This window comes from Scleropages formosus, chromosome 18 (genome assembly GCF_900964775.1).
Source record: "Scleropages formosus chromosome 18, fSclFor1.1, whole genome shotgun sequence".
Taxonomy (NCBI): Eukaryota; Metazoa; Chordata; class Actinopteri; order Osteoglossiformes; family Osteoglossidae; genus Scleropages; species Scleropages formosus.
In genome coordinates this window covers 18,276,543-18,304,466 of record NC_041823.1, presented here as the reverse complement: position 1 = coordinate 18,304,466, position 27,924 = coordinate 18,276,543, and the positions used below count along the sequence as shown (strand labels likewise).

Below are 27,924 nucleotides of genomic sequence, written 5' to 3'. Positions count from 1 at the left end.
CAGACCGAAAAAGTATATTTAATTTACTCACAGTAAAATGTCACAAAATATGCACTTTTTGTCCAGGTATTTCACAGACACCTATTCCAGATAGATAGAGTAGATTTCTGCTTAAAAAGTCTTAGCAAGACATTAGGGCTAACAAGACAGTAGACATACACATAAAATTTATGCAATAGAAAAATCCATGTTGGTTCCGACATTTAAGTCGTGGTCTGCTGGTTCTTCTCCTTTTGGAACTGGCCAAGGCGGCTCTCCATCACGGGACGGAAGTGTCGGATTAATCCCTAAAAGAGGCCCGGGGGAAGGACAAAGAGGACAGATTGGCGGATTAGCAGCAGTCCACGCAGTTGGAAGACTTCCCCTGATCTGAGTATATCCCCAACCCTCTGAGCTCGTCACAGTCCCAAGGTACTGCACCCAAATGACCAGTGGGACCGTTCTGTTTCCTGGCATTTTACTGACGCCTGACAAACTACAATTAAATCAAAGTGAAAATGACTGAAAATAACAGAGGCTCTTACGAAATGGTTTGAGACAACATACATTTTTAACAAACTGAATTATACAGTACAGAGAATCACAAGCTGCCACTTTCAGTATCATTCTTTGACAAATTCCAATATCTTCATATTCACACTTAAATACAATGATGGTTACTCTTAGCCCCCAGTGACCACGTAGCTTTTGTTTACCAACATACCCTATACAAGTGATTGGCAGCCATAGTATTTAAGGGGTATAAACCTTCCTTTTTACAACAAACTATTATAGCAGCTAATTAAAGCCTGGTCTTCCCTATGATTATATATTATAATAATTATTTCAAAAATTATACAGGCAGTTCCTTAAAAAAGCTGACTTTAGGGGCTTTAAGTGATAAAAGTTTCCATCCCTTAATCTAATTTTTTCCCCCCAAGGCTAAACACTTTTTCACCTGTACAGGCCATGCCGCTCCATCACCAAGTGCACATATTGTATGTCCCTCAATCTGCTTGCTGATCTCCCAAATCATGTCAATTTCAGAATACTGTGCATCACCCTGGACGAACTGCCACATCATCTTGCTCATCCAGTCCACCCCTGAAGGCAAAATGTGAAATTACAGTTTTTATTTATCTCATTATTGTCCAAATAAGTAATTTTTGCTGTGCTGGATGTGCAAGATCAGTATAAACAGTTGTCTGCACCGAATGTGCATGTATGAAGACCCAGCGATTTACACACAATATCCTGCTAGGGTTGTGGTTAGAGCTTCAAATCTCACGGCCAGCTGTAATACCCTTAACCAATACACTCACCCTAAAATTGCTCCACTAAAATTAACCAGGTAACTAATTGTAGGTATATTAACAGTGTAAGTTACTTTGGAGAAACACAGCAGCTAAATGAACAAATGTAAATGTTTACCCTCTCTGCAGGGGGTGCACTGGCCGCAGCTCTCATGCTTGTAGAATTCGACAAGGCGAGCAATAGCTCTGATGATATCAGTCTGCAAAATCAATACCTCAGTACATAATGGCAATTCTCACATGAACACTTGCTATAGTTTTTAAAACTTTAATTTCCCCCTTACTTGTATACACTGGTTCCTTGTGTTACCAACATCAGAATTTTGAAAATGTGAACATTTCCCAATTTATTTATTTTTACTTGCATTTTCTTCACTTTGCTGTTTTATAAAATCTCTATTTGTCGCGATGCAAAAACGAGCGGCATTGCACATGTCGCCATCAGTTAGCAGCCAAACTCGGAGAGAATCGGAGAGTGGGACCCAGTTTAATTTACATGCTTCTATAATGTTTATGATGTTTCCAGCTGGAGTCTGATGTTCCTAAGTGTCTGTGACAAATAACAAAATGACACTTGATGTGGATGTGATGTCACCATGTGTAGCCTGCCCTGATGGTGACATCACATCCACATCAAGTGTCAATTTGACTTCTGGTCCAAATTGAGTTTGTAAATTGAGGACCCAATGTAGCTGCACTTCCAATCCACCCTTGTTAAAATTATAATTCAGAACAAATATTATGAAAAATCTACCTAAAGTATGTTAACAGCATAACTTTCTCATGAAGTGTAATGCATGAGTTGGACTGCAGTCCTACTCTCCGGTGGGTCTGGGGTTCGAGTCCCGCTTGGGGTGCCTTGTGACGGACTGGCGTCCCGTCCTGGGTGCGTCCCCTTCCCCCTCCGGCCTTACGCCCTGTGTTGCCGGGTAGGCTCCGGTTCCCCGTGACCCCGTAAGGGACGAGCGGTTCTGAAAATGTGTGTGTGTGTGTGTGTGTGTGTGTGTGTGTGTGTGTGTGTGTGTGTGTGTAATGCATGAACAAAGCATCACTTTTGCACAGAATGGCTGTGCATAATTCAGTTAAATGTTCTACACCAATAATATAATTTCCAACAGACCTACTTTTATCAAACCAGCTCCTAAGATTGAGCACAATATGCATGGTAATTAAGTGATAGCATATGCAGCTTAATTATGAGAAGTGCCCATGACAATTACTTACAGATTTATCCATGACAATGATGGCAGCAGTGCCTAGAGCTGTCTCTGCCTCAATAAGGGCATCAAAATCCATCATCACATCATCACAGACAGACTTTGGGATAACAGGCGTAGATGATCCTCCAGGAATTACCCCTAAAAGGTTATCCCATCCACCCCGCACTCCTCCTGCACCAATCAAAAGAAGATGACACTCAGTCCATGCAGAGCACAAAGAAATGCCAATGAAAATATGTATACACCATGGCATTTTTGATCCACCAAATTAGAAAAATACAAAATGCCACAGCAAGGAGCTAGTTTTGCAATTTTGTGCAAATGTTGTGTTTAAAATCTAAGCGAATAAATGTAAATGTAAAATGCAACTAAATAAGAATTTTTACCTGCATGTCTTTCGATTAGATCTTTGAGAAGAATGGACATCTCCTCCTCCACGGTGCAGGGGTTGTTGACGTGACCGGAGATGTTAAAAAGTTTTGTCCCAGAGTTTCTTTCTCTCCCAAAGCTCGCAAACCACAGACCACTACGGCGACAGATGGTGGGGGCTACAGCAACTGTCTCCACATTAGCAACAGTTGTTGGGCAGCCAAAAACTCCTAAATTCGTAAGCGAGACAGAGTGTAACAAAGGTTTGAGTTCATGTAGTTTATATATACGACACTCCACCCAACTTGAACCATTAGTCCTCCCATGTCTCACCAATGTCAGCAGGGAAAGGGGGTTTCAGCCGGGGCTTGCCCTGCTTGCCCTCAATGGACTCAATAAGTGCGGTCTCCTCTCCACAGATGTAGGCACCTGCCCCCCGCATCACAAACACATCAAAATCATAACCAGAGCCACATGCATTCCGACCAATCAGACCAGCTGTATATGCCTCATTAACCGCCACCTGCAGGAGGTAGGAGGGAAAAATAAAAGGAATTAAAATACATATTGGTGTAGCGGTATTCTGTTGCCCATCTGTGCCAATTTGTTTGACACAAAAGAGTACAATGCATAACAGTGATTTAGTACTGAAACAATTTTTTTTTTAATTTAAAAAAGTATTTCTTTCTACACTCACTGAAACTGCTTGTTCTGAGTAGGGTCACAGCAAAGCGGAGCCTAACCCAGCAACAGAGGGCGCAAGGCTGGAGTGGGGGAGGGGACACACCCAGGATGGGATGCCAGTCCACCACAAGGTACCCCAAGCAGGACTCGAACCCCAGACCTGCCAGAGAGCAGGACCCGGCCAAGCCCTCTGTGCCATCATGCCCCGCTTTCTACACTCACTGCTTCTCTTTTACGAAATAAAGCTAATGTCTTGTAAAACTGCCAGAGGATATAACTGTGTGTCAAAAAACACACATATACACAGCACACCATATTTTTGCACTACAGTTTCTAAGAAGGTTAAGCATTTTCCCATGCTGCCACCTGGAGGTTAGAGGATTCGTTGTAAAACTCGCCCCTGATGTAGATGTAGGCAGCACGAGCACCCATGGCTCTTCCAGCCACCAGACAGCCCTCCACGAGCTTGTGGGGGTCATGACGCATGATCTCCCTGTCCTTACAGGTGCCTGGTTCCCCCTCATCTGCATTCACCACCAGATATTTCGGTCTGGAAAACAAAGGCTTCCATGAATCATGGTGAAAATAGTAAAACCTATCTATGTACTTTAAGCACTTATATTTTGACTACGATTACCATTATTCTGGGGCACTTATTTGCTGTTTTATTGAAACCTAAATGCAATTTAATTTTATCAGAGCAATTCAAGTTAGGTGCCTTTCCCATAAGTTCTACAGAATGACCTCTAATGGGACTTGATATAGTACTGCCAGGGTAGAACTTTGTATCATTAACCAATATGCTACTCACTGTACAGTAGCAAGGCTATAATGACCTGCCATCGTTGGGTTTGTTCATAAAGCTCCACTTCATGCCTGTAGGAAACCCAGCTCCACCCCTCCCACGCAGGCCAGATATCTTGATTTCATTGAGGATCCAGTCCGCCCCCTTCAATAAGATCTCTTTTGTTTTGTACCAGTCGCCACGGCTCAGTGCGCCCTTCAGGCTTGAGGGAAAAAAAAAAAAAAATCAAGAATACTGAAAATTAAATTAATTAGAAAAGGTCATCAGGAGGGCTAAATACAGAAACTGTATTATTGTCCCAAAACACAGCCATTCATTTTTGTTCTCTCTGGAGTACACATGGTATTTTTAAATGTCTCCCCCAAACTGTACAAGCAAGAATTAATTTCCTAATGTCCCGATGAACCTCACACAGAAAATACTACTCTTTCAAATAAAACCACATATCAGGGGTGGGGCTGGACACCTTCCTAGAAACCCTAGCAGTATGTCAAAAACATTTCTGTTGCATCTCAGGAGGAAATGACAACAGTGCTCTAATAGAGAAATGCCCAAGTGATGGCTAAGATGCAGAGATTTTTGCCAAGGATATTTGGAAATATCAAGTATATTGTCTATCATAATACGATGCAAAGAAATACTGTATCATACAGTGTATGCGCATAAGGATTGAGATGCCAGTATATTGGATGCACATGTATGTACATGAATTAAACAGTCTGTTACCTCCAGTCATGGCGACCATATAAATTGGTAAATATCCTGTCCTGATCACTCAAGGGGCCAAATTTTGTTTTCTTCACCTTGTCCTATAAATAGAGAAATATTATAGACTGAACCTTCAAATCGTTGTCTGGCAAAAGTCACTCACATGTTTAACAGGCGAAAAGTTTTCGGATCATGAATCAATTCAATTCACAGACTTGAAGGGTCACATAACCGCATATTAAAGATATATTTCGGAATATCCTGTCCATTTAATGGCGAGACGGCGCGGCTGTACTGTATAAAAAGAAGAGTTTGCAGTGGTTTGAAAAGGTGCGCACATACCTTGTCGCCGGTGCTGCTTCCTCTGAGCGGGACGAGGCGGACGCGGGGGCGCGTGCACCGCAGCGGGGGGGGCGCGCGCACCGCAGCGGGAGAGCGCGCGACACGCGGACAGCATGTTGCGCAGCGTTCACCTCACCTGAGATGCGTACACGGCGGAAAACTGTTCACTTCGTTTATTAACTACTCCGCTATTACAGGTCTATAAACATCATGATCATAGTGTAGCGGAAACGGGAGGAAAAAACTTGACAGTTTTACAAGTAAATTTTATCAGTACTGTGTTTCAGAAAAAGAGGACTGAAACCCACAGTGAAACAGGAGACAAATTCAGCGTTTAAATTAATTTACTTAAGTAATTTCGTCAGCAGTGACACTAGACTAGGGAAAGTCCTCCTGCGGAGATTTACGTGTCTGGTGTAATTATTTTGTCAGGATAATATCCTTAATCTGAGATTAGGAGCCAGTTCTCTGAGTCGCCACTGTATTTGAACCCCGTGTTCTTCCCGTCGAAATACCCACCGGGCAAGAACCCGTTACCACCCGATTAAATTCTGCGGACTAAGAGCGAACTATCACTAATATCGGTCTGTCGATCTAGGCAAGAAGAAGCTGAACTCGACGCCGGTCCGCGCCCGCGCGCACACTGCTGAGGAAAGCGCGCCAAACCAAACGCGGCTCTGCCGGCGTCTCTGTGTACGGCGGACTTTAGTTTCTCACGCGATTTAATGGACTGTAGCCGCGTCAGCCTGCGAACTTTCTCTCAGATCAAAGATGCGAAGAGGGCGCGTTCTTCCTCTTTCTGCAGGCGTGTCTGTCGTTCGGTCGCCTCCTGTCCAACACACACACATACACACAGTCAGTGTACAGTACTGAGCACTGCGATCGCTTGCTCCCGTCTCCAAATCCCTCTTCCAGCCAACGGTCTGACGAGACCCGAGGCGCGTCCACGCGAGTCCAGGCGGCGCCTCCGCCAAGTCTGTCACCTGATCACATGTTCGAGCGATTTGTGGAGGAGATCGGTCTCAGATGCGTCGCTGACCTCAACAATTTGGTTCACGCGGCCAAAGCACTGACTGATCTCGACTTCAGCGCGTTACAAACCCCATAGTATAGTTATCATCATACTCTCATTATTAACCGCCTTCGAAAACCAAAGTATCTACACTGAAATTTTCGAGGACCATCGAGGTGACGCGTCTGGCATAATATACTTCGTTACAGGCCCATTACATAACAGATATTCTAGTAACAGTGCACATTCAGATTTTAAGTGCTGACAAGCAACACAACTTTGCATTAGCTTTTAGGCTGCGTATCTATTCGATCACTGATCAAAACCAGTAGGAACAGTACTCAGTGGGGTTATGCACAAGTAAGGGAGGCAAGTGGGCCTTCTTCAGAAGTGCGGAACAGCCCCTGCCTTGCTGTGGCTATGGTGCAACACGAAAGAGAGCGCAATGCAGGAGCAGCTTTCTCTAAAAAGAAAGCAAAAGCAAAATCGTTTTGGAAATGTCTTTAAGTAACATATGCAGACTTACGGGAGTAGAGATTTCAAGCAGGCTGGACTGCAATATTTTACGTCGTCACGACAACGGAAACAAAGCGCATTATTTTTCATGTGAAAAACAAATACACGCAGAAAGGACCGGAAAGTTGTTTATTCATTTGCTTCCTTTATATCAGAAATAAACATTGGGATACTATCAGTGAGAAAGGATTTACTAAAAAAAAAAAAAAAAAAAAAAAAAAAACAAAAAAGTAGTATTTATCCCTGAGAGGGGTTCTCACAAATCGCAAACCCCTCACCCCTTCACCCAGGCAAAGCAAACAGCACAAAAAGTTTCATATACATTTCTTTAACAGCTGCATTGCTTCACCGTATAGACACACACTGCTGCATGTGGTAGCATTAAAACCCTTCATTTCAAACATTCAGTTTAAGTACTATAAATACAAGTTGAACTCAGTTTCTTTTTTGCAAAGTGCCAGAGAGACTTTAGTTTTATCTTTATAAATCATTAGGGGATTTTTTTTTTTTTTTTTAAATTACCATTTTGTCTGGTTTTTGTACCGTTACCTATATTACCAGGTGGTGAAAATAAGACCTATTAAACAGAGGCTGTGAATACTTTCAAGTACATCTGTGTACAAAGACATTGCTCTGTAAACCTTGCATATTCACTCAGTGCATTGGCCAAGATTTCCTGAGAATAGTTGCAAAAAAGTCCAAGGCAGCTTGACCCTTTACAAATAAACTCCTTACTGTAACACGTATTGTACATCTATGCAGTAAGAAGAATAGACAATGTTGTACATCACCAAGAAATAGTTCTATATATCATATATTCTCATACAATCAAAAATTTGTCATGGAATGGAGATTGGCAGAAGGGAAAAATAAAGCTCTTAATTTAGTGCAAATAAACCAGAAACAAGCCCCTCTTCAATACAGTACAATTCAGACACCACACAGCTAAAGTACAGCAGATCTGGGCTTAGTTAAAGGCATGTTAGCTCTTAAGATAAATAACTACCATCCAGTGGTGACATTGTTAATACTTCACGATGTACAAGCCGGTGATGCACTCTGCTGACCATTCCAGTATTCCAAGATCCACAAAAGGTCCTAAAGATGGCTTCAGTAATGCACCAAGAGAAACCTGGTAGCTGAACTAATGCACCATTAAGTGGTTTTTATACTAAAAGCTGATTGGAAAACGCAAAACGTAAGTCCTTCAGGACTTTACTCAAGACACGTCCTTTCAAAGACATAGTTGCAGTAGACGTACTACACAGGATATGCATGTGTATTGCTTTTATTCATTCTATCCCTAAACTGTCTCCAAAGTGGATATAGTAAACATGTGTTCTTGACTATCAAATTTACTTTGTCTTTCTGTTATAACTTCTCCAGAGGTCCTGGGATCCCCATCTCCTACTACTTGCAGACATCCAGGCCCATCATTTCTTCCCATCTATAACTGCTGCAGAGGACAGACTGCTTGCATGCAAGTACACTGTGGATGAGATGTGCAAAAAGAGCAGGGAGCCATCCAGAAGACCTAGATGGGATGAGCCTTCGAGACGTGTTCAACAACCGAGCTACCATTTCCACAGTTTACAGGGCACATTTTCGGTGCAAGTTACGCATTGATATGGGGATGCCGAGAAAAAGGAAGCGAGAAACTAGAAAGCCAAAATAAATACAAATAAATAAATAAATACATTGCATTCTTTCGTTTCATTTCACCTAAAATGAACATACGGAATGATTTGGAAGACTAAGCTGACAGTGGGAGACCAGGACAGAATAACATGAAACAAGAAGAAAAAAAAAAAAAAATAAAGCTTTCTCATGTACCAATTGCCCACGCGTTTGGTCTGACATTCAAATGAGAATCTTAAAAACAGTTTCAGCACTTTACCTCACCCGTACTTGCAACCCCAGCAGCACAAGTGTCATTAATGGCAGAATATGAGGGACTGAGTTACTGGAAGGTGAAACTCTACAACCTTTGCAGGTTCCTTTGTGTTCCTGGCTCCTTCCTCGTGATCCCCGAATCAGAATCGCTGAGCTCTTTGTCGATCTCACGCCTGTCCCACGAACATCAGTCCCGCAGCAGACTTCTTTGCGGAAACATTATAAATCTTACAGTTTTTACACTCCAAACGTCCACTTAAGCATCTTGTCCACGAATACCCAGAACGGAGCCATCCCTGGGATATGAACCAGCCACTTTCACATTACAAGTACAGGCCCCATGACTGCTTCCTGCCTCCCCTCATAAAACAACGGGTACAATTTTTGTAGTTTTTGGTTACATGCCGAAAATGTACGAAACGCTAACACCGTAACTAAGAAAGCGAACTGCAGAGAACAGAGGTTATAATTTCATTTGGGTTTCAACTACAGAGCATTAGCGGATCCCCCCCCCCCAGGAGCAGGGTTGACAATCAATGCATAGCTGTCCAGAAGCAATTCTACTTCTCGTCCACTAGGTGGAAGTTTAACTAACATACAAGAAGATGAAAAATTACTGCATGATCCAGACATTTAGAGTGGACTGTTTGAGGTGTCAGTAAACAATATGCTTGAATTCAAGCAGAGGATCTTTTTAATGGCTTGATACACCTGACAACAGTGTAACAAAAATATTTTATACATTTCTCTCTTTGGTCGGGTTTATACATTTCTACTTTTCTGCACAGCTCTCGCACCATTGCATGGCCGCATAGCCTACCCATTTCCACACCTCCCTTAAGTACCAAAATATTAACATAACAAGTCTTACACAGTCTCAATCATATTTCTTTTTACAGTACAACAAAGGTTAATAATTACAGAAAGAAATAAAAGAACCCAAATTAAAATTAAATCCAAAAAAGTTGCTATAACCTGAAATAAAACTGGAAGCCGGGAAAAAAAAAAAAAAAAAAAAAAAAAAAAGAGCCAGAGAATAAAATCAGAAGACCTGTTTTTCCCCTTTTAAGTTTTCACAGAGAGCCCTAAAATGAGCAGTATGTTGGGCAGGTCTGACCACCTGAGCGAAACACACAGCCTTACTGAGTGGACAGCAAGACGGGGGAGACGCGTGCGCGCGCGCACACACCGACACTGCTACACAGAAGACACCGACATACAACACACCCAAAGTACACACTCTCGCAGACTTTCGTCCTTCCCTTTATCCATCTTCCTATTCCTCTTCTTCATCATCTTCTTCTTCTTCTTCTTCATCATCATTGTCATCCTCCTCCTCCCCCCATCTTGCTTGATGAGGCTGGAGACCACGCGAGGGATCAGGAGCTCCGGGCTCTTCTGCTCCACCTCCAGGCATCCCCATGCTTCTCCAAAGGAGGTTACGGTAAGGCAGCCCAGGTGGGCCCAGCAGAGACATGGCATGCATGGGGATAGGGGGGTCGCTGCCATCTGGGGGGTACAGCAGCGGGTGAACAGAGGAATTGCCGCGTGGGGGTGGGGGGGAGCGGGGGAACGTGGACGCGTGCCCCAGAGAGTGCGGATCCAGCAGCTGGGACCCGAGGCCAGGCCCTGGCGCCACGGCCCTGCGCGGACGCCGGGTGCGCACCTCCAGGCAGCTGTGGCCCTTGCGGTGGCGCTGCAGGTGGTCCTCGCGGACAAAGGCCTTGTGGCAGAGCGGACACTCGAAGGGCCGCGTCCCACTGTGCAGAGACAGATGGTTCTTCAGATCGTAGGAATGTAGGAAGCGGGCGGGGCAGTGGGGGCATGGGTACGGTCGCTCTCCCGTGTGCTTACGCATGTGGATCTTCAGCTTGTCGTTCCTGTCGGGCCGCAGTGGAGAGGAAGAGGGAGAGCGGGGCTTTTACACAGAGTAGCACAGAATCACAGCCGGTAAATCAGCAAAAAAAAGGTCTCATCCTGAAACAGTGCAACTGAAAAGGCATTCAAACACTACAACTAATGTGCCTCAGTGAAGCACTCGCTCTCTCTCTCAGAGATACACACACACACACACACACACACACACACACACACACACACACACACACACACACACACGCAAAAGCATATTTGCTCACCGGGTGAAACGGACCCCGCATGCCGAGCACTGGAAGGGCTTCTCCCCCGTGTGTGTCCTCATGTGTCGGGGCAGCTTGCCCGCGCCGTGGATGATCTTCTGACACACAGGGCACTGCTGGGGGGTTTGAGACTTCCTCTTTCGGCCGCCACCCGCTACACCGCCCCGCTCGGGCAAAGACGGGGGCCCAGAGTCAGCCCCATCCCTGAACTCCGCCTTGTCCTCCTCCTCCGACAGCCTGTCTTCAGCAGCAGGCGCTAAGGGGGCTGCTTGCTGAGCCCAGTGCACATTCCCATTCACAGCCACGTCAGCCTCTCTGCTGCTGTGCTGCGGCTCGCCGTTCTGGCCCACCGCGGCAAAGTTCTCGTTGTACTCTGGGCTAGGGGGCGCTGTGGTGCAGCTTGGCCGGCTGTCCGCCAGAGGAGAGGAGGGCGGAGAGCGATAGACGAGTTGCGGGTCAAACAGCGTAGATCTGGAGACCTGTCGCCTGTCCCTCTTGCGTCGGGAGCCGTGTGCAGTGTCCTCGTTGTGGACGTCCTCCTGCTCCTCGTCCGCCTCGCCCAGGATGTCCCGGCAGGCGTCTGCCACGCACTGGATGCCCAGCAGCTGGGCCGCCTTCAACACCTCCCTCATGCCCGAGCTGCGGATAGTCAGGGTGGCTGTGTAGGCAAACTCCAGCAGCGCGCCCAGGGCATCGGGTGCCACGCAGTCCAGCTGACACACGCTGCAGCCACCCCCCGCCCCAAGGTCCCCCGACTCCCCTTCCTCTGCCCCAAAAAGCTTTCGGAAATAAAGGCTGACAGCAGCCATGACAGAGCGATGTGTGGAATAGCGGGCGCCCCTGGAGGTCAAGGTGAGGTCGCACAACAGCCCTGCCCTCCTCTGGGCATTTAGGCAAGACAGGAGCTCATTGCTGTGCTCCGGGAAGGGGATCCCGATTAGACCGTCCTCTCCTGGAGACATCGCCACCTGCTGGATGGGAGGAATAATTGTAAGCTTAACATTACACTAAAATCGTTGCTAACACAGCAGGCATACATGCAGTACCTGCAGGGTGTATAGTGCTGTACTAAGGTAACATGGGAGACAGGTTAACCGACAACACCGTTTCCTTCTCCTGTGACGAGCGAACAGTTCAGATTTCTGATGATGGTCCCCAGGTTTTCCCTCCACCCCCCCCTTCTGTCCTTTTACCAATTCAGACAGGACTGCTCGAAGCAAGGCAGTGGAATCAAAGGATCAGAGACAGAGAGATAGAGAGAGAGCGAGCGAGATGGGGGAGCGAGACAGAGCTTTGTAGCTTTATCTCTCAGTGTAAAAATAGCAGGATCATAGATGACGAGGGAGAGGAGAGAAACGACGCTCCTGCCGCCTGTAGTTTTAACTCCGAGCTGCGTGCAGAAGTGCATGCATGCTTCTGCAGAACCTGTTCAGCAGGTCAGCAGAATAAATGTGATCTCAAAGCAGGTCATAAGCAAGCATAGCTGATATGGCTGGGGGGTGTGGGGGGGGGGGGGGGGTTGGTGGTGGTGGTGGTGGCAAAACAAGATGGAGGTACCACAATGGCCTCTGGCTTTCGCAGTTTCTTTCTGTACAACCGCTCTTTTAAAAATATCCCATCTCCCCTTTCTCAACTAATTTTTGTCACTCTCAAGCCAAAGATTTATTTTTCTTTCTTCTTTTTTTTTTTTTTTTTTAAACACCTTCCTGCTTAGAATGGTTTGTGGAGTGACCGAGGGAAAGAAAGAAAAAGAATGCAAGAAACGGAGGTAGTTTGAGAGGAGGGTCTTATCGTAACCACTGAACACCGGGCCTTCTGCCTCATGGTGCCATTTTAGTCTCTTTTCCTTGCTTCACACCTCCATTTTACCACCACAGCCTTCATTTGTCATGGTTCCAACAGGGAACGTAGAACAAGAGCAGTAGAACACAAAGCTTTATGTTTTTCCATTCACGCATCAGCTGCTTTTTCCCTTAATGGAACCTTTACTTGCATACGTTCGGGTTTTTGGGAACCTCGGTTTTTTTTTTTTTTTTTTTTTTAAATCTTTCTCCTTTTTCAGAAATTCTTCCTAACTTTCACAGCCCCTTGGTGTTTGAGTCCGTCTGGTCACCTCTTTCTTGTACCTGCTGCAATGCTCTCTCCCACCTGATGATACTTCGTCACTCACGTATCGCAACGAACGGACGGAAACACCAAAGTACTCAAAAGGACTCAGAAAAGTGTTTATATTGACGCAATTTGTTTAAAATGCTGAAGGCTTCAGTTCTGTTTCACCATCCACAATACCAAATCCCCATTTCCACTTTATGCGAGACTTTAAAACTCCATTAAAGTCTCTCACAGAACCCACGTACTACACCGATACTCTTTCGAATAACAACTTCGACGTGTTCTTCCAGTTGATACACAGAAGAAAATATTACACATAATTTTTTTTAGTACTCAGGAAATGTACGTTGAAATGGTTTTTCTGTTCGCCTGTCTCTAGAAGAGCACATTTTGAAATTTAATGGCTCTGGCAACATCTCTCTTTAATACTACCTGTTCAGCCACTCACACAGCACCTGGGGTTATTTTCCATTAATAACTGACTGGCCCATGACCCTCCCCCACATGCCAGTAACTCTCCCTATTGTAGCAACCAGCTGCCCGGTCACCATCCCATAATGCTCACTGCACAGTGCCTGGGGGGTGCAACTCGACAGATACACATTCAGTTCACCTGAATAACCTGCTCCTCAACTACACACCCAGTACCGTTTCTTGGACTGAGGGATCGTGGAAACAACTCCAGTCTTAATAATGGATACGAACCCTACTTGATGAAATATAAAGTAAATATGTAAAAGGTTATTATTTATTTATTTTTTTTTTAAAACTGCCACACAGAGAGGTTAAGCAGATTATAAATGAGTTATCCCCCAACCGCTCCAGTCCTCTCCTCCCCAGTCATCCTCTGCCCGTTCTCCTCGTACTTTGAAACTAACCTACGACATGAAGGCGATGTAGTCAGCGACTCGGCAAATACGGCATATTCCCAAATATGACTTTATTCAACCCCATAATAACTGCGAGAAGAGTCTACCCAAACCTTGAACGTAATTTCAACATCTGAAAGTTCAAACAGCAAATTTGAACCCAAATCTGACTTTACCTTGCCAGCCCGCAGGGTAGAGCGAGGTGTGATGGGAAAAAGTCCAGGCTGTTTCTGCGTCATAGCATCCGTCTAGGTTTTTGGGGGTTCGTACTTTGCGTCGCCTTCTTTATACACCTTTTGCTGTCGAAACGTTTTGTGCCTTATGCCTGCTTTTGTCTCCGTCGCATTTGAAAGTGAGGTACCACAGTCATCCTAGGGGATCGCTACCTCGTTCTTTTTCTCGCTCGCTCGCTTAGTCTCTTCCTGTTTTATAAAACGAGGGTGTTCGATGACAGAAAGATCGCAAGAGAGACCCCTCCCCTCTCGCCCACATGCCCCCTTTCCAAATACACTTCGAACGATTCCCCATTCCGTCATTCTCCCGCTGACAATAATTTCTGACAAATAACATTAATCTCGCCACCGGAAGCCATCGTCCCTCATTCGCCACTTCCAGCTTTGGCCGAGGACTGTTGCAGCTTCAGATCAATGGTCAGGAAGGCCTCGTCTCTCCACGGATGTAGCTATGCAATGAGATCATAGGTGACGTTGTGAAACCATATATTCTGCCCATCGTATGTACTACGAAAACCTATTATTCGAAATACGGCAAAACACTACATGATATTGAAACAAAAATCAACATCGCTGTTGATAATTAGCATAGTAACAGGACCCTCACGAACCCGTTTTCATTTTCAGCATTAACCAAAGCCAATAAAATGAACTGGGGCATCCAAAAAAAAGTTAAGCGCTTCTTACGAGCCAAACACACTCTATTACAATATTACACTATAGCAGCATAGTGCAAAAAAAAAAAAAAAAAAAAATTCCACTAGCAAGAGCAGTACTAGCAATACGTTTAGGAGTAACAGCCACAGTGCCCAATCACAGAGTAATGTAGAAGAATGAGGAGGTTCCAAATTCGAAGACACCTCCGGCACAGAGCATCTCCCACATGTGCAAGAGCATGAATAACATGCTGGAAAAATAAAACGGATGGGTACTGAAGACTGATCACCGTAAAAGGTCATGCATGACATGCCAAGAATGGTAAAATGGGAAAGGCTTGAGGCATTTGCTGCCTTTTTTGCTTGCCGATACAGTATGTTTACGAGATGACTGGCCCAATGAAAGTTTCCTGATGAACTTAAATTATTTATCTACATTGTAGAGTTCAGCACAGAGAGCTGCAAGGCTTGAGGACTAAACAATGTGACCAAGCTCTGCAAGAATGAAATTGAAAAGTAAGGTCTAAACTGAGTCAGACTGTGATTAAAAAGAACTGGAAACAAATAACATTGCTATTTTCAGCACTGGCTTCATTTCATTTGTCTTATCTAATGTGAAATTTAAGAAAAAAGTGTAGCGCTTGTCACAAACGAGGAGTCATTTGTTCATATTGAGAAAGGAGGCTAACGGAAGGTCGTGTATGTTTGTCTGTCATTTTTAAATTACTATCAACAGTCTTACTAAAATTTTAATTATTACAACTGCTGGAGTTGATTTACACGTTATTTCAAAAAGAAAATTCATTTGATAAGTGTGTTCAGGTGAATTGACAATAGACAAAAAAGGCACAAAGATGGAGGGATAGGAAGAGGGGGCGGCAGGTTCGTTTCCGGCGCAAAGGAGAAAAACCCTGACTTCAGCGATTTTTATTTTTTCTGTTGTCAATTCAAGCACGGTTTTCTTTTGCTGTTTAGCCGTGGAAAACTGGCCAAATTCTTGACTCTGATTCAGTAGATGATACATGAACTCCAACATCCACAAAAGGACAAAAGGATATGTCAACAAGTGAATCACAGATGAAAAAAAATAAAAGAGCTAACAGCTCTATGTAGGCCTCATGTACAGATTAGAACTCAATGACCTCTTGACTGAAATACACATGAACAAACAATTTACTCTGCAAAAAACAAAACAGCATTGTTCTTTTGTGCCAATGACCAAATATATCCGATATGGTCCCACAAGACAAAAATCCCAGTTACAACACATCAGTTCCAATAAACGTATCCGAACACCAGCACCGAAGAGGGAGTAAATGCGTGTTTGATCTCATAAATAGTACGGGGAATACTGATTTTTAAAAAAATACAGAAGATATGTCGAGGTTTGTCAGTAAACACCCACTCGTTTTGTAACCCACCCTCTCTCTCTCTCCTTTCCTATCCTCCTGGGTCTCTTGCTTTTCTCAGTTGTTCTTAGTCACCATCTCTGGTTTGTTTGGTAGCATATAGGTGTTGCTAAAGAAACCATTTCACTCTCAATCACAGAGACAAAAAAGACATACAGATAATGCTTAAACTAAAAGATCACACGTAAACACGCGCAAAGCGTAGCTGTTCATTCACAAGCCAAAAATGAACGATGTTACACCTACATCTGTTGTCTAAAAGGAAGTTTTTCTTTTTGTTTTCATCCTGCGCTAAAACACAAAAGGTCTAATGCTAAGTGCTAATGCTAAAAATGCTAAATTATCCCCCTTAATGCTCTTTCTGCCTCTCTCGGAGAATGAGACAGAGAGAGAGAGAGACGAAGACGAACAGAGAGAGGGCCGCATGAAGCACTTGTTCTTGGAAAATGTCAATGCAAATGTTAATGCACTACACATTATGCAAAACAAAGCTCTCCAGGAATGAATTAAAGAGGGATGGGCATGGTAGTCAAGGTCAGCTTTAACAGAATGGTTCTCCTACACGGGCCATCAACGTACATAGGCCGAAAACTGTCTCTACAACTGTTTCTTTCATGGAGAAAGCTCTGAAGAAATGTTTTATAGCTAAAAGCGGAGAGCCAGCCGCAATCCATTTAATGCGCAATGATCCCATGAGAAGCAGTCCTGAATTCAAAGTGCCGCAAGCCAACAGAAATCCATGTCACAGGCCTCTAACCACAAAAAAAATGAAATAAACTGCACTCAATGAAATCGCATCTGTTTCTTTATACTGTACAGAGTTTCACTAAATTTCCCTGTATCCGCCAGCTGGGATATTCAGCTCTTAGATACCACTGAAAGCGGCAACTAAGTCAGAGAATCAGTAAACCTATAAAACACTAAGCAACTTAAATCTGTCAGAATACAGCAATGCATTCTTGAAGTACATGATTTTTGCACATATGAGCGATGAGGAGCTTTACTAATTCTGATAGCAATTTTACCTTATACTATTTACAACGTAAGCTTAACCATTACAAACACTATACATGCATGCATGCATAAATGTGTTGAATGACACGCTCAATCTATTTTTTTGTCTGAAACTGATTAGAAAATTTCACATAACAGGAGGATTTGTATATTACATGCACATATTGCCCATTTCTCTCTCTCACTCAAAGCGGATTCTCAACACCCACTCCTCTTTCAAAACTTGTGTTAATCTTTGCTCCTTTGACAATATGGTTTCCTTGCCTCTCGTTTTAAGTCATGTCTGCACACCGCCACTCAAGTTATCGTCGTTCCCTCTCAAAACCGTTGCTCTACCTCTCCCTCACTCGCTGGCCTATGGTTTTACAGAAGGCCAAAGGTGACGTAGGAGAAATGTTTCTCCATCTTTTTCCATTTCCACCTCACCTTTCCCTCCCCACACAACACTGTTGTTCTCACCTCCACCACCGAAACTTAAACTGAACTTACAAAGAAAGCACATCAGTAGCTAACGGAAGCCTGCTTGGCGCTCACTTTCCGTTGCCTTTCCAGCAAGTGTTCCCAGCAACCTCTTTTACATCAAGCTTGCAGAAAAGTGGAAAAATCTGTTTTTATTTCCTTAAGAGAACAATACTGGTTCAAAAAGTCTGGGAAACAAAAAAAAAAAAAAAAATTATCTTCAACGAAAAGACAAAAATCATCAACTAATTTATAATACACATTCAATAATAAGTGACAAATGTCACATAGAGGTGTATACACTACTAAATTTTAACTCTGTAACACACATTTGCCATTTTAGTAATTTAGAGTACACTCAGCATAATTTTCCGTTACCAGCTGTGAGGTATTTTTCGCTTTGCAAATGCTATGGTTAATTTTCATACTGCCCATCTGACAGTAATAAGCAGAGGCACTTGCGTATAATTTACAGCAAACATTATAATATTATGTATTGTTAGTGCTGCACGTCCTGCCATAAATGTAAGAGCTGATACATCTAACGCAATTTTTGATGTTCTCAACATAGCCGCTATACTGAAATTCCAGATTTTTTACCAGCATTGCGTGCTTTTTGAAATGAGGCTCCCCAGTGAAGACTGTACACACAAACTTGTCTTAAAGAAAAGTTTCACGGTCCAAAACAACACAGTTTTCAGGTAGATCTTTGAAGTACTGCACGACAATCAGAAACACTGACGGCTCCTTCCAACAATCTAATTCAACTCAGCTTTTAAATAAAGCAGAAAATACATATAGGAATTATGGGCGTTTATCAGAAAAATGCAGTTTTGTTAGGACAGTCCAATTTTAATTCCACCTGTATTCATGAAGACAAAATACAATACAGGATCAAAGATTTCTTCATTTGTCTGAGTTAAGATGAAAAGTAGTTCAGGGTATGTACAGTACCATATTCAAAACTTGCATGAATAGTTAGAATTATTAAATCTAAAAACAGAACAGCTTATTACTTTTGTCTTTTATTTACTCAATATGAGAAATCGGCTTCATCGGAATATATATATATGCCAAACTTCAAAAAAAAAAAAAAAATAAAAAAAAATAACAGAACTCCATTTCAGTAAAACATAAAATTCAGGACATATCCTGAATCGTACAGACAAGTTACTAGCAACTCCAAAGCACAGTGCTTCATGAATTGAAAGATATTCATCTATTTTTTTTTTTTTTTTTTTACTGAAATGTCAGTTACTGCAAGATGAAATTTACATCGAGACTATTTGCTGCAAAAAAAAGAAAAAAAAACACCCAGAAATGGTTCCACCTCACAAAAACAAATGCGTTTTCGCAAAAAACAACGATCAAACCCCGATGACTATGACATATTCCAGAATTAAAAACAAGACATCGCAACAGCTTAAATGAGCCAGCGTGACGTTAGTTCATGCTTGCATACATTTTTTCCTTGACACCAACTGGACAAGAGGTTCCTTAATCACAACAATCAAAAAATGAACCAGAGAGCTATAAATAGCACAGGAACTTCCAAGACACAGCAAATACAACATTACACAGCTAATGTATAGCTAAACACAACAACAAGACAGAACAGGTGGAAATAAAGGCGAGTCTAGCTTCACTCTCCGTACCCTTTGATGCTCACGTGGTCCTCTTACTTTCCCCCTTCCGTGCTTAGACTCCCTCTAAAACGGAGGGGTTTTGCAGCTAATCTATGTGTGTGTGCATGCGTGTGCGTGCTTGGTTGGCAGAGCAGACGTGAAACAAAGAGGCAATGAGAATGAAAGGAAGAGATTTGCTCCCCACATAGCCACACAAAGCCCTAACAAGGGTAACAGTGTAGAGCATGCTCCAACAACACTCTTCTTCTGAGAAAGATCAGCTCATCACTATGGGATTGGTCTTAACATGCATTATCCCCACAGCACTTTTTGATATTAACTCCGCCATGGACGGTCCCGAGCCCGGCTGAGAAAGGAGGAGGGTTGAGCGTGGGGCTACTAGCTACCCCGCACCGTAAAAACCTTGCCAGCTACAGAAACACCAACAAGGAAACTTCAAGCGCCTGAAGAGCCCTTGTTGGGGGCCTGTGCCCCAGGAGGGCTGGAAGGCGTTGATGACGACGACTTTTTGATGCTCACGTTTCTTTCTTTATTTTTTTAAACTTTGGCTGCATTCAGCAAAACAAGCCATTTTAAAAACACTGCATATATTGCCAGTTAAAAGGCCTGCAAAGTTCCCATGAGCTTAAGGATAAAGAAAAACAGGGAGAACCCCAAATTTCCTCTTGACCGAAACCGTCCTTAAAGACCCAAGGAACTGGGTGAGGCCTACAAAACAGAAATATACTATACCATACTACATACATACGTACTATACATATACCAGTGCTGGGCTGAAAGCCACGAGTATGAAGTTCTGCATAAAGCTGCAGGGCAACGGTAAGATATAGTGGAGTAAATTCAGTAAATAAGAATTTTGAAATAAGTTTAGCGTCGGTCATTCGTCTCCAGCTTCAAAGTCTGAAGAAGCGACTTTGTTCGGCACCCTACTATTCACGCAGTACACATTTACAACCCATCCGTAGGTCCCGCTTTCTGAATAAAAGTCTTTGCAGACTTCAAAGTGCTCTTTCTTGTCTATGTGTGGTTTGAGCCGCACAGTGACTCGCACACACACTTTAGCTCTCTACAATAGGATCAAATACAAATGGTTCGTAGGCTGACCTGCCCAGAACACCGGATGACAAGGAATTACAAGAACATATTTTAAATAGGATTTCCTAAATGGCAGTACTGACAAAGCGTCATATTTGACGAGTATCCAGGATGGCTGTCTTTTGGCAATGCCTTGGAAACACACGGATGTTCTGCGACAACAATTCATACTATGAAATTTTCATCGTAAAAACAGGCTCACAAAAAAAAAAAAAAAAAAAAGATATCAAAATACAGAGACGTTGAAATTAGTTTTTAATTGGTTAGAGAGCGGGTAAAAATGACATTTCAGAGGAGGTGGGTTCTAGACATAACACACACACACACACATCACACATTTTCAGAACCGCTTGTCCCATACGGGGTCACGGGGAACCGGAGCCTACCCAGCAACACAGGGCGTAAGGTCGGAGGGGGAGGGGACACACCCAGGACGGGACGCCAGGCCGTCGCAAGGTACCCCAAGCGGGACTCGAACCCCCGACCCACTGGAGAGCAGAACCTGGTCCAACCCACTACGCCACCGCGCCCCCCACTCTAGACATAATAGTGCTCTTTAATTAAACAAAGTGAATACAGACCAGACTAAGCAATTTTGATAAATTTTCCTAATATAAAGTGCTTGATGTAAATACTTCTAAAACACGATGCACACTGTGCCAGATGCTTTCTGAGTAGGATACCGGCATGTTTTTTTTTCCTGGGTAAGATACCGGCACTTTCTACAGAATGTCTTCTACAGATATTTTAAATTTCAGATTCTGATTGGGTTGAACGCGGAGCAAATCACTGACTGAATAAAAAAGAAACTTACATTTTGAGAGCAATCCACACATTTCCGTTTTACTTCATCTGGTTATAACGTTAACGCTACGTGCGGTGTTAGATCTCGACGGCAATTTCACCGAAAGAGAGCGGGGAGCACAACGTAACGGGGGAAGAGATGGAATGAGGCTAAGAGGGTCTGAAGTTGAGGGAGAAAATGACGCCACATACGAAAGGCCTTGTTTTTTCCTCAAATAGCATGATTCTTGGAAGACAAGCTGACATAAAAGGTGAGAGAGTGGGAGCGGCGTGTGAGCGAGCGAGCGAGCGAGCGAAGAGCGGGCGGCAGGCGTAAGAGAGAAGCTGAGGGGGTGGGAGAAGGGGCTTAATCTCAGAAGAAAATCAAGTTTAACCTCCAAAAAATCTGTCGCGGGGAGAGAGACTGATAGGGGGGAACGTCACACTGCAAAGGAGAGGAGAGGGAGAGAAGAAAGAAGAAAATCGTGCTGTGGTTTTGCTGCAGGTGTGTGTCTGAGAGTGCGCTGCAAGGGCCCAGAAAAAGCTGCCGAAGCAAAAACAGGCCCCTCTCCTCCTGCGCGTGGAACCCGAGTCGGAAGCAGCGCGAGCGAATGCGAAGGCGGCCGTCGGGGACAGGGGCAGAGACAGAGCGCGAAGCCCATCCGTGGCTCCCGGGCGTCCCGGCGGCGCGCGGTACGGGGCAAACGTCCCCTCGACGTCTGCGAAGACCGCAGCGACGTCTTTATTGACACGGCCCGTTACAGTTCTGATCGCAAGACTGCAAGTCCCTGCCAACATTTACAAGAGTTGCGTGGGGGGGGGGGCGGAGGATCACGTCTCAGTAAAGTTCTTTCAAAAGGCGATGTTCCCGTAAGATAAACTGAAAATTTCAGTCCACAACCTGTTTCACTTTTAACAGCACATTTATTATGTGAAAACATGCCAGACTGATACACTCCTGCCATAAAGGGAATGACTAGCGTGGTGGTTTCAGATGAAATAGATATATTTTCTCCTCGCTCACTGGTCAGAGGTTTCCGCTGCGAAATTGGGCAGGAACGGATGTCTTCGCACCGCGCCTCCCCGAGCCGTCACCCTCGCGACGTTCTACGCTCAAAAGTCAAGGTCTCTAAACGTTGCAAGAGCTCAATTACGTCGGAAACGTAAAAGAGAGAAATTCTAGAAAAAGTCAACGCCTTTGCGGACACGCGTGCGAGCCGGCGTTGGGGGATCTGCCGGTTCAAAGGGGCGCTGACAAAGTGGTTTCGCACAGCGTCTCCCTCCGTTGCGTCTTTTCGTTACACCTCCGTCTGGTCAGCACTTTCTGAGTAACTCCCCCTGACTCAGAGGCTAAGTGTGAGGGTGTGCGTGAAGGGCCCTTCGAGCGCATATCCACGGAACGCGCGCAGAAGTGCAGAAGGTGCGTGCGCGCGCTCGGTGACCGCGTGCGTGGAGGAGCGTGGAGCCTCTGCGCGGAGGTCAGCCGCGTGCACGACTGCGAGAAGAAGCCACGAGGGTCGCAGCAGCCTAGAAACGTAAGCTTCTGCCACCTACTGCATACTCGCCTGTTTCGCAAAAGAAAAAAAAAAAAAAAAAAAAAAAAAAAAAACACACACACACACACAAAAAGCTCAGAGTAGGGTGATCTTGCAGAACCAACTGATCCTGATCAGCTTCCTGTTCCTCTTGCATTTGTGTCAGAACAAGAGCATCTGCTCTCGGGGAAAGGAAGAGGCGAGACGAGAGACGGACTACGTGACGGAGAAAACGGAGAGCAGGAGCGGGGACCAGGAGGGGAGCGAGGGTTCGGCCGCAGGGAGAAGGCCTGAGAGCGAGCAAGAGGAAATCAATATTAAGACTTGTACACCCATCACGACAGGCGTTTTACACCTAAATTTCAGTCCAATTCCGAAGAAACGCAAGCCTGAAAATCATCGTTAATGAGTAGAACGTCAGCAAGACGGTCAACGCGCTCAAACATACGCTACACGTACACCCTACATAGACACGTCGCACTCCTCCGTGCTCATCTCTTTCACGCCACTTCTGAAAATCCTGAACATCTGCCAATTACGCGAAGCGGCGAAGGCTGTTTTCTAGTGGTCGAAAAAAAAAAAAAGCCGTGAATATGGCAGAACCTTAAGAGAAAAAAGGAAGTGCGGAGCAAAACGCTTCCTCTTTTCTAACAAACGCGGGGGGTCAAACGCGACGAACGCTCCGAAGCCGGTTCGCTTTTCCCTTAAGCCGCCCGGGATCCGCGCTGTCCGGCCAGCAAGCGGAGCGCAAAGAGAGCGTGGACCTTCGCCTTCGCGGAGCTGCCGGATTCGCCTCGCCTTACAGAAAGTATCGGCGGTTAGCGACGGGCCGTCGCTCGGGCGCGAGAAGAGCGGGGCAGCCTGCAGACAGGGCGAGGGACGGGCCAGCTGAGGGGAGAACACCACGAAAGCTGCTCGGAATGGGAATTGCTGACAGAAGTACCGAGGGAACTTAATCATCTCCCCCTCATTCTCTTTCTCCCTTTTGTCTGAAACTGAAACCCCCATGTGTTAACAGGGGGAATTTACATGGGTCCACATGGCCTAATTCAGATATTTACTGGAACTGTACTGTGTGTGTGCGCATGTGTGGGTGTGCACGAATGCGTGAGCGTGAGTGTGTGTGTGTGTGTGTGCGCGCGTGTGTTTCTAGGCTCTTCCTCTTTCTCAGAAAGCCCACCCAATAATTACAGCTACCGTACACGCATCAGCATCACGTTCGCGCTACGCTGGAAAAACCAACTCGGTGCCTCACACACAGAGGTTTTTCATTTAACGTTGACACCCCATCCTTAGCAACAGCAAAGTAAAACAATTTTTAAAAAAATAAATAAATAAATAAATGAATGAATGAATGAATGAAAAATATGTGCACTAGTACTGGTGGGTACAAGACTCATGTGTGTTGGCGGGCTTTCGTCAAATTCCCCTACCTCCAGTCCATAAACTCAAGAGAGGATGACTCCCTGCCGTGTGTCCTCTGTCACTCGCGGTCTTCTCTGGGCGAAAGCTGCGGGGCTGACATTTAGAAAGATGAGACAGGGACACGAATTGAGCAGAAATCATCACATCGCAGACGCGCAGGCGAGAAAACGGCGAGCTGCGCACGGGAACAGGTCGAGACAAGCAGGACTACAGTGGCGAAGGCAGCGCCGTAAGGGGAACTGGGGGTCCGTTCAGCAGGGGAGGAGATGGTGAGATACACCACTTCCCCTTGCCTCAGCGCAGAGCTGCTACAGCAATAACCAGGAGGAAGGGGCACAGAGGGCGGCCAACCTCCCTGGGTGGGGAGCAGACGCTTGCAACAGAACACATGGACTCGTTACATTTCGTGGTTCAAAACCACGGCTTGCGTTCCGCTGCGAATTCTCCAACCCGCTCCAGGACGCGAGACGGGGAAACGAGAAGTTCCAAGGGATGACGTGCTCATCACTATTTCGCTGGAAACTGGCACCGTGACGGCGTCTGAGGGCAAATCCTTGCGAGGAGCAGACCTAACCGGTCACTCCGGGGTGTGTTTCGGAAAGGAGGATCTCCACACGTTGTTCAGATGAAAAAGGCTTCCTGTACCAGGTTCTTACTTTCATTTACAAGACCACTTAATTAGGTTACAAGAGCTGACAAACTCAGCAACGTGCAGAGCGCCAGCTTTACTACTTCAAATTTCAATTCGAATTTGAGACAAGTGTATCTGATGAAGCGATCTACATGGAAAAGAAGCTGAAATAATGTTTTCTTGTATTTGGTTCTCTAAATTATCACGGTTGGATTGATTGTGATTGTTTTGCCTTCCTCGTTTTATTGCTAGTCACTGTTCCTTGTATCAATGTACTGAGCATGAATTTTATTCCAGCAAATGGAGAGGGGGGGAAAAAAAAGGCTATACAAATCAACATTTAATGCAATTTTAAATTACATTTAAAGTTTAAATGCAATTTGTGGGAGTGGTGTTGAAAGTTTGAAAATCCACCAAGGAAATTATACCCAGAGAAAATATATTTAAAAGAACACATTAACAGACACCACCAGATCAGTTAGTATTAAAAAAAAAAAAAAAGTGGACTTGCCAAAACACAGGTCCAATACACATAACAAACTTGGAATTGTGCCCCACCTGCTCTTCAGACATGAACTTATCTTACGGTGCGATGTGGTAAAGAGAGTTATTTTAAATAGATACAGCAGTAAAGGTGAATGCAGTTTAATAAAGTAACATGACAGCACTTGGAAAGAATAAACTAAATTATAGGAGTGCTGCGGTGCCAAACATCCTCAGCTGCTGTAAGCAAAGGAAAAATGTCAGGATACCGTTTGCTCAGAGTTCAAGCATCATGAAAGAAACAGATTCAAGGAAAAAGTCAAGTACTAATAAACTGGTGTTTGGGGTGATGTGGGCAATCAAAGGACCGCACGCCTGTCAAAACCCACGCAGGTGCCCCTTAAGACACCTCAGCAGTGTGTGTGTGTGTGTGTGTGTGTGTGTGTGTGTGTGTGTGTGAAGGTTATGTGACACCTACACACAACGTGCTCTTCTCCTGCCCACACATTCACAGAAACACGTGGACCGTCGTGTCACCGTAAACATTTGTTTTTCTAGCACGGTCGGAATAAATATACCAGGCTGAAAGGGAGTGCGTCCCACAGGATTCACGCATCCAGTGCACTTCTCAAGTGACCACGGGCTGGATGCTCTAGAAAGTGGAAGCAGCTCGCGCTGGAGATACAGCGTATGGATGGAACCCGATTAATAATCATATTTCTGCTGCCACTGACACTTTGATCCCGTCCCTTTAACGCGCCCAGGCAACTACACACACACACACATTCACATGACAAGTTGCTCATGATGAGGACACACGGCCAGTGGTGGCAGTGACAGGAGGATCCACGTGAGACACACCCATCCAGCACACGGAACCTGTGACATTCTCGGCTCGCTCTCACGACGCGTGTCAGCCGCGTGGGGTGGAGAAACAGCACAGGTACGACTGATGCTGAAGGCGTAACCCGTGTGTTGTGTGTTTTGTGTGTGTGTGTGTGTGTGGGGTGGGCGGTGCAGCGCAGCGACGCCGAGACGGGTTGAACAGGCTCAGCCGGTCCAGTGTCACCGACCCACGCCACGGTGCGGAAACACGGACTCAACAACGGCGTACTCTGACACGTTCGGCGCGTGTCCTTCCCCACGAAAACACTGACTGTTGTCCCGAGTGGAAAAGCACCGCGTGAGACGTGCAGCAGTGCAGGAGAGCGGAAGAACAGGCAAGGAAGGAGGAGGACAGCACCACAGCGGCGACGTCCAAAACTTAAGTTAAATACGAACATAACAATGACAGCTCGATCAACGCAGTTCAGGAGTGTGTGTGTGTGTGTGAGAGAGAGAGAGAGAGAGAGAGACAGAGAGAGACCCCGGTGTTGTGTATCAGCCTGGCGTCCCTCCGCGCTATTCTTAGCAGCCAGGTAACAGGGCGCGCGACGCCCCTCACCTGCGCGCGCGACCCCCGTCACCGCTGACATCACTGCGCGCGTTCAGACGCGCCCCCGCAAAACGGTGCCGAGCGCCTCTCGGTGCGGATAAAAAGGTGCGCGAAAAGAAAGTCTCCGCCGCCTGTGGAAGACAGCTCGTTCGCCAGAGAGGAAGAAATTAATGCCGACACGTCACACGGGAGTTACCGAACACCCGTGACGTGGGTTAGTCCTCCCGTGACCCCGCGCGGCTGAGGAGTGGGGAGCCGAGCGGGGAGGGCGCGTGCTCTGCCAGCGGGGCGGGAGTACAGAATATGTGAGAACATCAACAGCAAACTTGATCTTCCAAAACAAGTTTTGCCCCAAAAGAGGAATAATATACTGAGATGGAGAGGCACTTTACCTGTGCGCCGGTGCGTGCGCGCTCTTCACCTGCGCTCGGGCGGGCGGGCGGGCACGCGCGCTCTCTCTCTCTCTCTCTCTCTCTCTCTCTCTCTCTCTCTCTCTCGCTCTCGCTCGCTCTCGTCCCACCTGATCGGCTTATACTTCCTGGATTCGGACTGGAGCTGTACCACCCCGTGTGCCCCCCTTCTCCTCCTCCTCCTCCTCCTCCTCCTCCTCCCCCCCTCGCAACCCCGGGGTACCTGCCGGGTCTCCTGTCTGTGTCTGCTTCTCCCGTCCTGCGAGGGGTCTGTCTCTGTATGTATACTGTGTGTGTGTCGCTCGGCCGGTCTGTCTGCCTGTCTATCAGTGTGTGTGAGCGAGCACCGCCGTTTCCTGCTCCTTCCCCCAACTCCGGCGGACCGCCGGCTCGTTCACGAGAACTCCCCCCCGTGTCGCGTGGCCCACTCCAGCTCCCGGCTCCTCCTTCCTCTGAGAACCAGGAAGCGGCTTGCCCTACTTAGGCCCCGCCGCGGATTGGCTCCACCGCGCCAGGGACAGCCGGGGGGGTCGGACACTCAGCTACAGTCCCGCGCCGCGTCCGTCGCTCCGAGGTGAGGAGCGCGAGCGCGTGTGGTGCGGGGGGGGGCTCTCCAGCGATGACAGCTGAGGTGCAATGATGAAGGTGTGTGAGAGAAAACACACACGTGCCGTTTCGGCTTTTCACAAACCTACGATCTCGTCGCTTGTTTTGGTGGCGGACTTGTTGGAGCGCGAACGTCAACTCTCT

General features: G+C 45.8%; 2 protein-coding genes across 11 annotated transcripts; both read right to left on the bottom strand.

The window, feature by feature from the left end:
- Window positions 1-11: 11 nt before the first annotated feature.
- LOC108924197 (NADH dehydrogenase [ubiquinone] flavoprotein 1, mitochondrial-like) lies at window positions 12-9,665 on the bottom strand. The gene is made up of 11 exons (XM_029260080.1): window positions 9,662-9,665; window positions 5,421-5,551; window positions 5,097-5,179; window positions 4,402-4,572; window positions 3,932-4,115; window positions 3,215-3,404; window positions 2,899-3,111; window positions 2,517-2,683; window positions 1,411-1,492; window positions 938-1,083; window positions 12-287 (listed from the first exon to the last, which is right to left on the bottom strand). Exons 1-11 carry the CDS (start codon window positions 9,663-9,665, stop codon window positions 204-206), a joined length of 1,455 nt encoding a protein of 484 aa, XP_029115913.1. The 3' UTR covers window positions 12-203.
- Window positions 9,666-9,853: 188 nt separating this feature from the next.
- zbtb7b (zinc finger and BTB domain containing 7B) lies at window positions 9,854-27,557 on the bottom strand. Of its 10 annotated transcripts, none has more exons than XM_029245957.1 (4): window positions 27,398-27,454; window positions 24,224-24,308; window positions 10,980-11,950; window positions 9,854-10,721 (listed from the first exon to the last, which is right to left on the bottom strand). In XM_029245957.1, the coding sequence occupies exons 3-4, from the start codon at window positions 11,939-11,941 to the stop codon at window positions 10,118-10,120; spliced, it is 1,566 nt and encodes a 521-aa protein (XP_029101790.1). In that variant the 5' UTR covers window positions 11,942-11,950; window positions 24,224-24,308; window positions 27,398-27,454; the 3' UTR covers window positions 9,854-10,117. The 10 variants fall into 10 exon arrangements, with proteins under 10 accessions (XP_029101790.1, XP_029101792.1, XP_029101793.1 ...); XM_029245959.1 differs by having other exon boundaries at window positions 24,224-24,300; window positions 27,398-27,452; XM_029245960.1 differs by lacking the exon at window positions 27,398-27,454 and adding an exon at window positions 27,157-27,214 and having other exon boundaries at window positions 24,224-24,300.
- Between the last annotated feature and the right edge of the window lie 367 nt (window positions 27,558-27,924).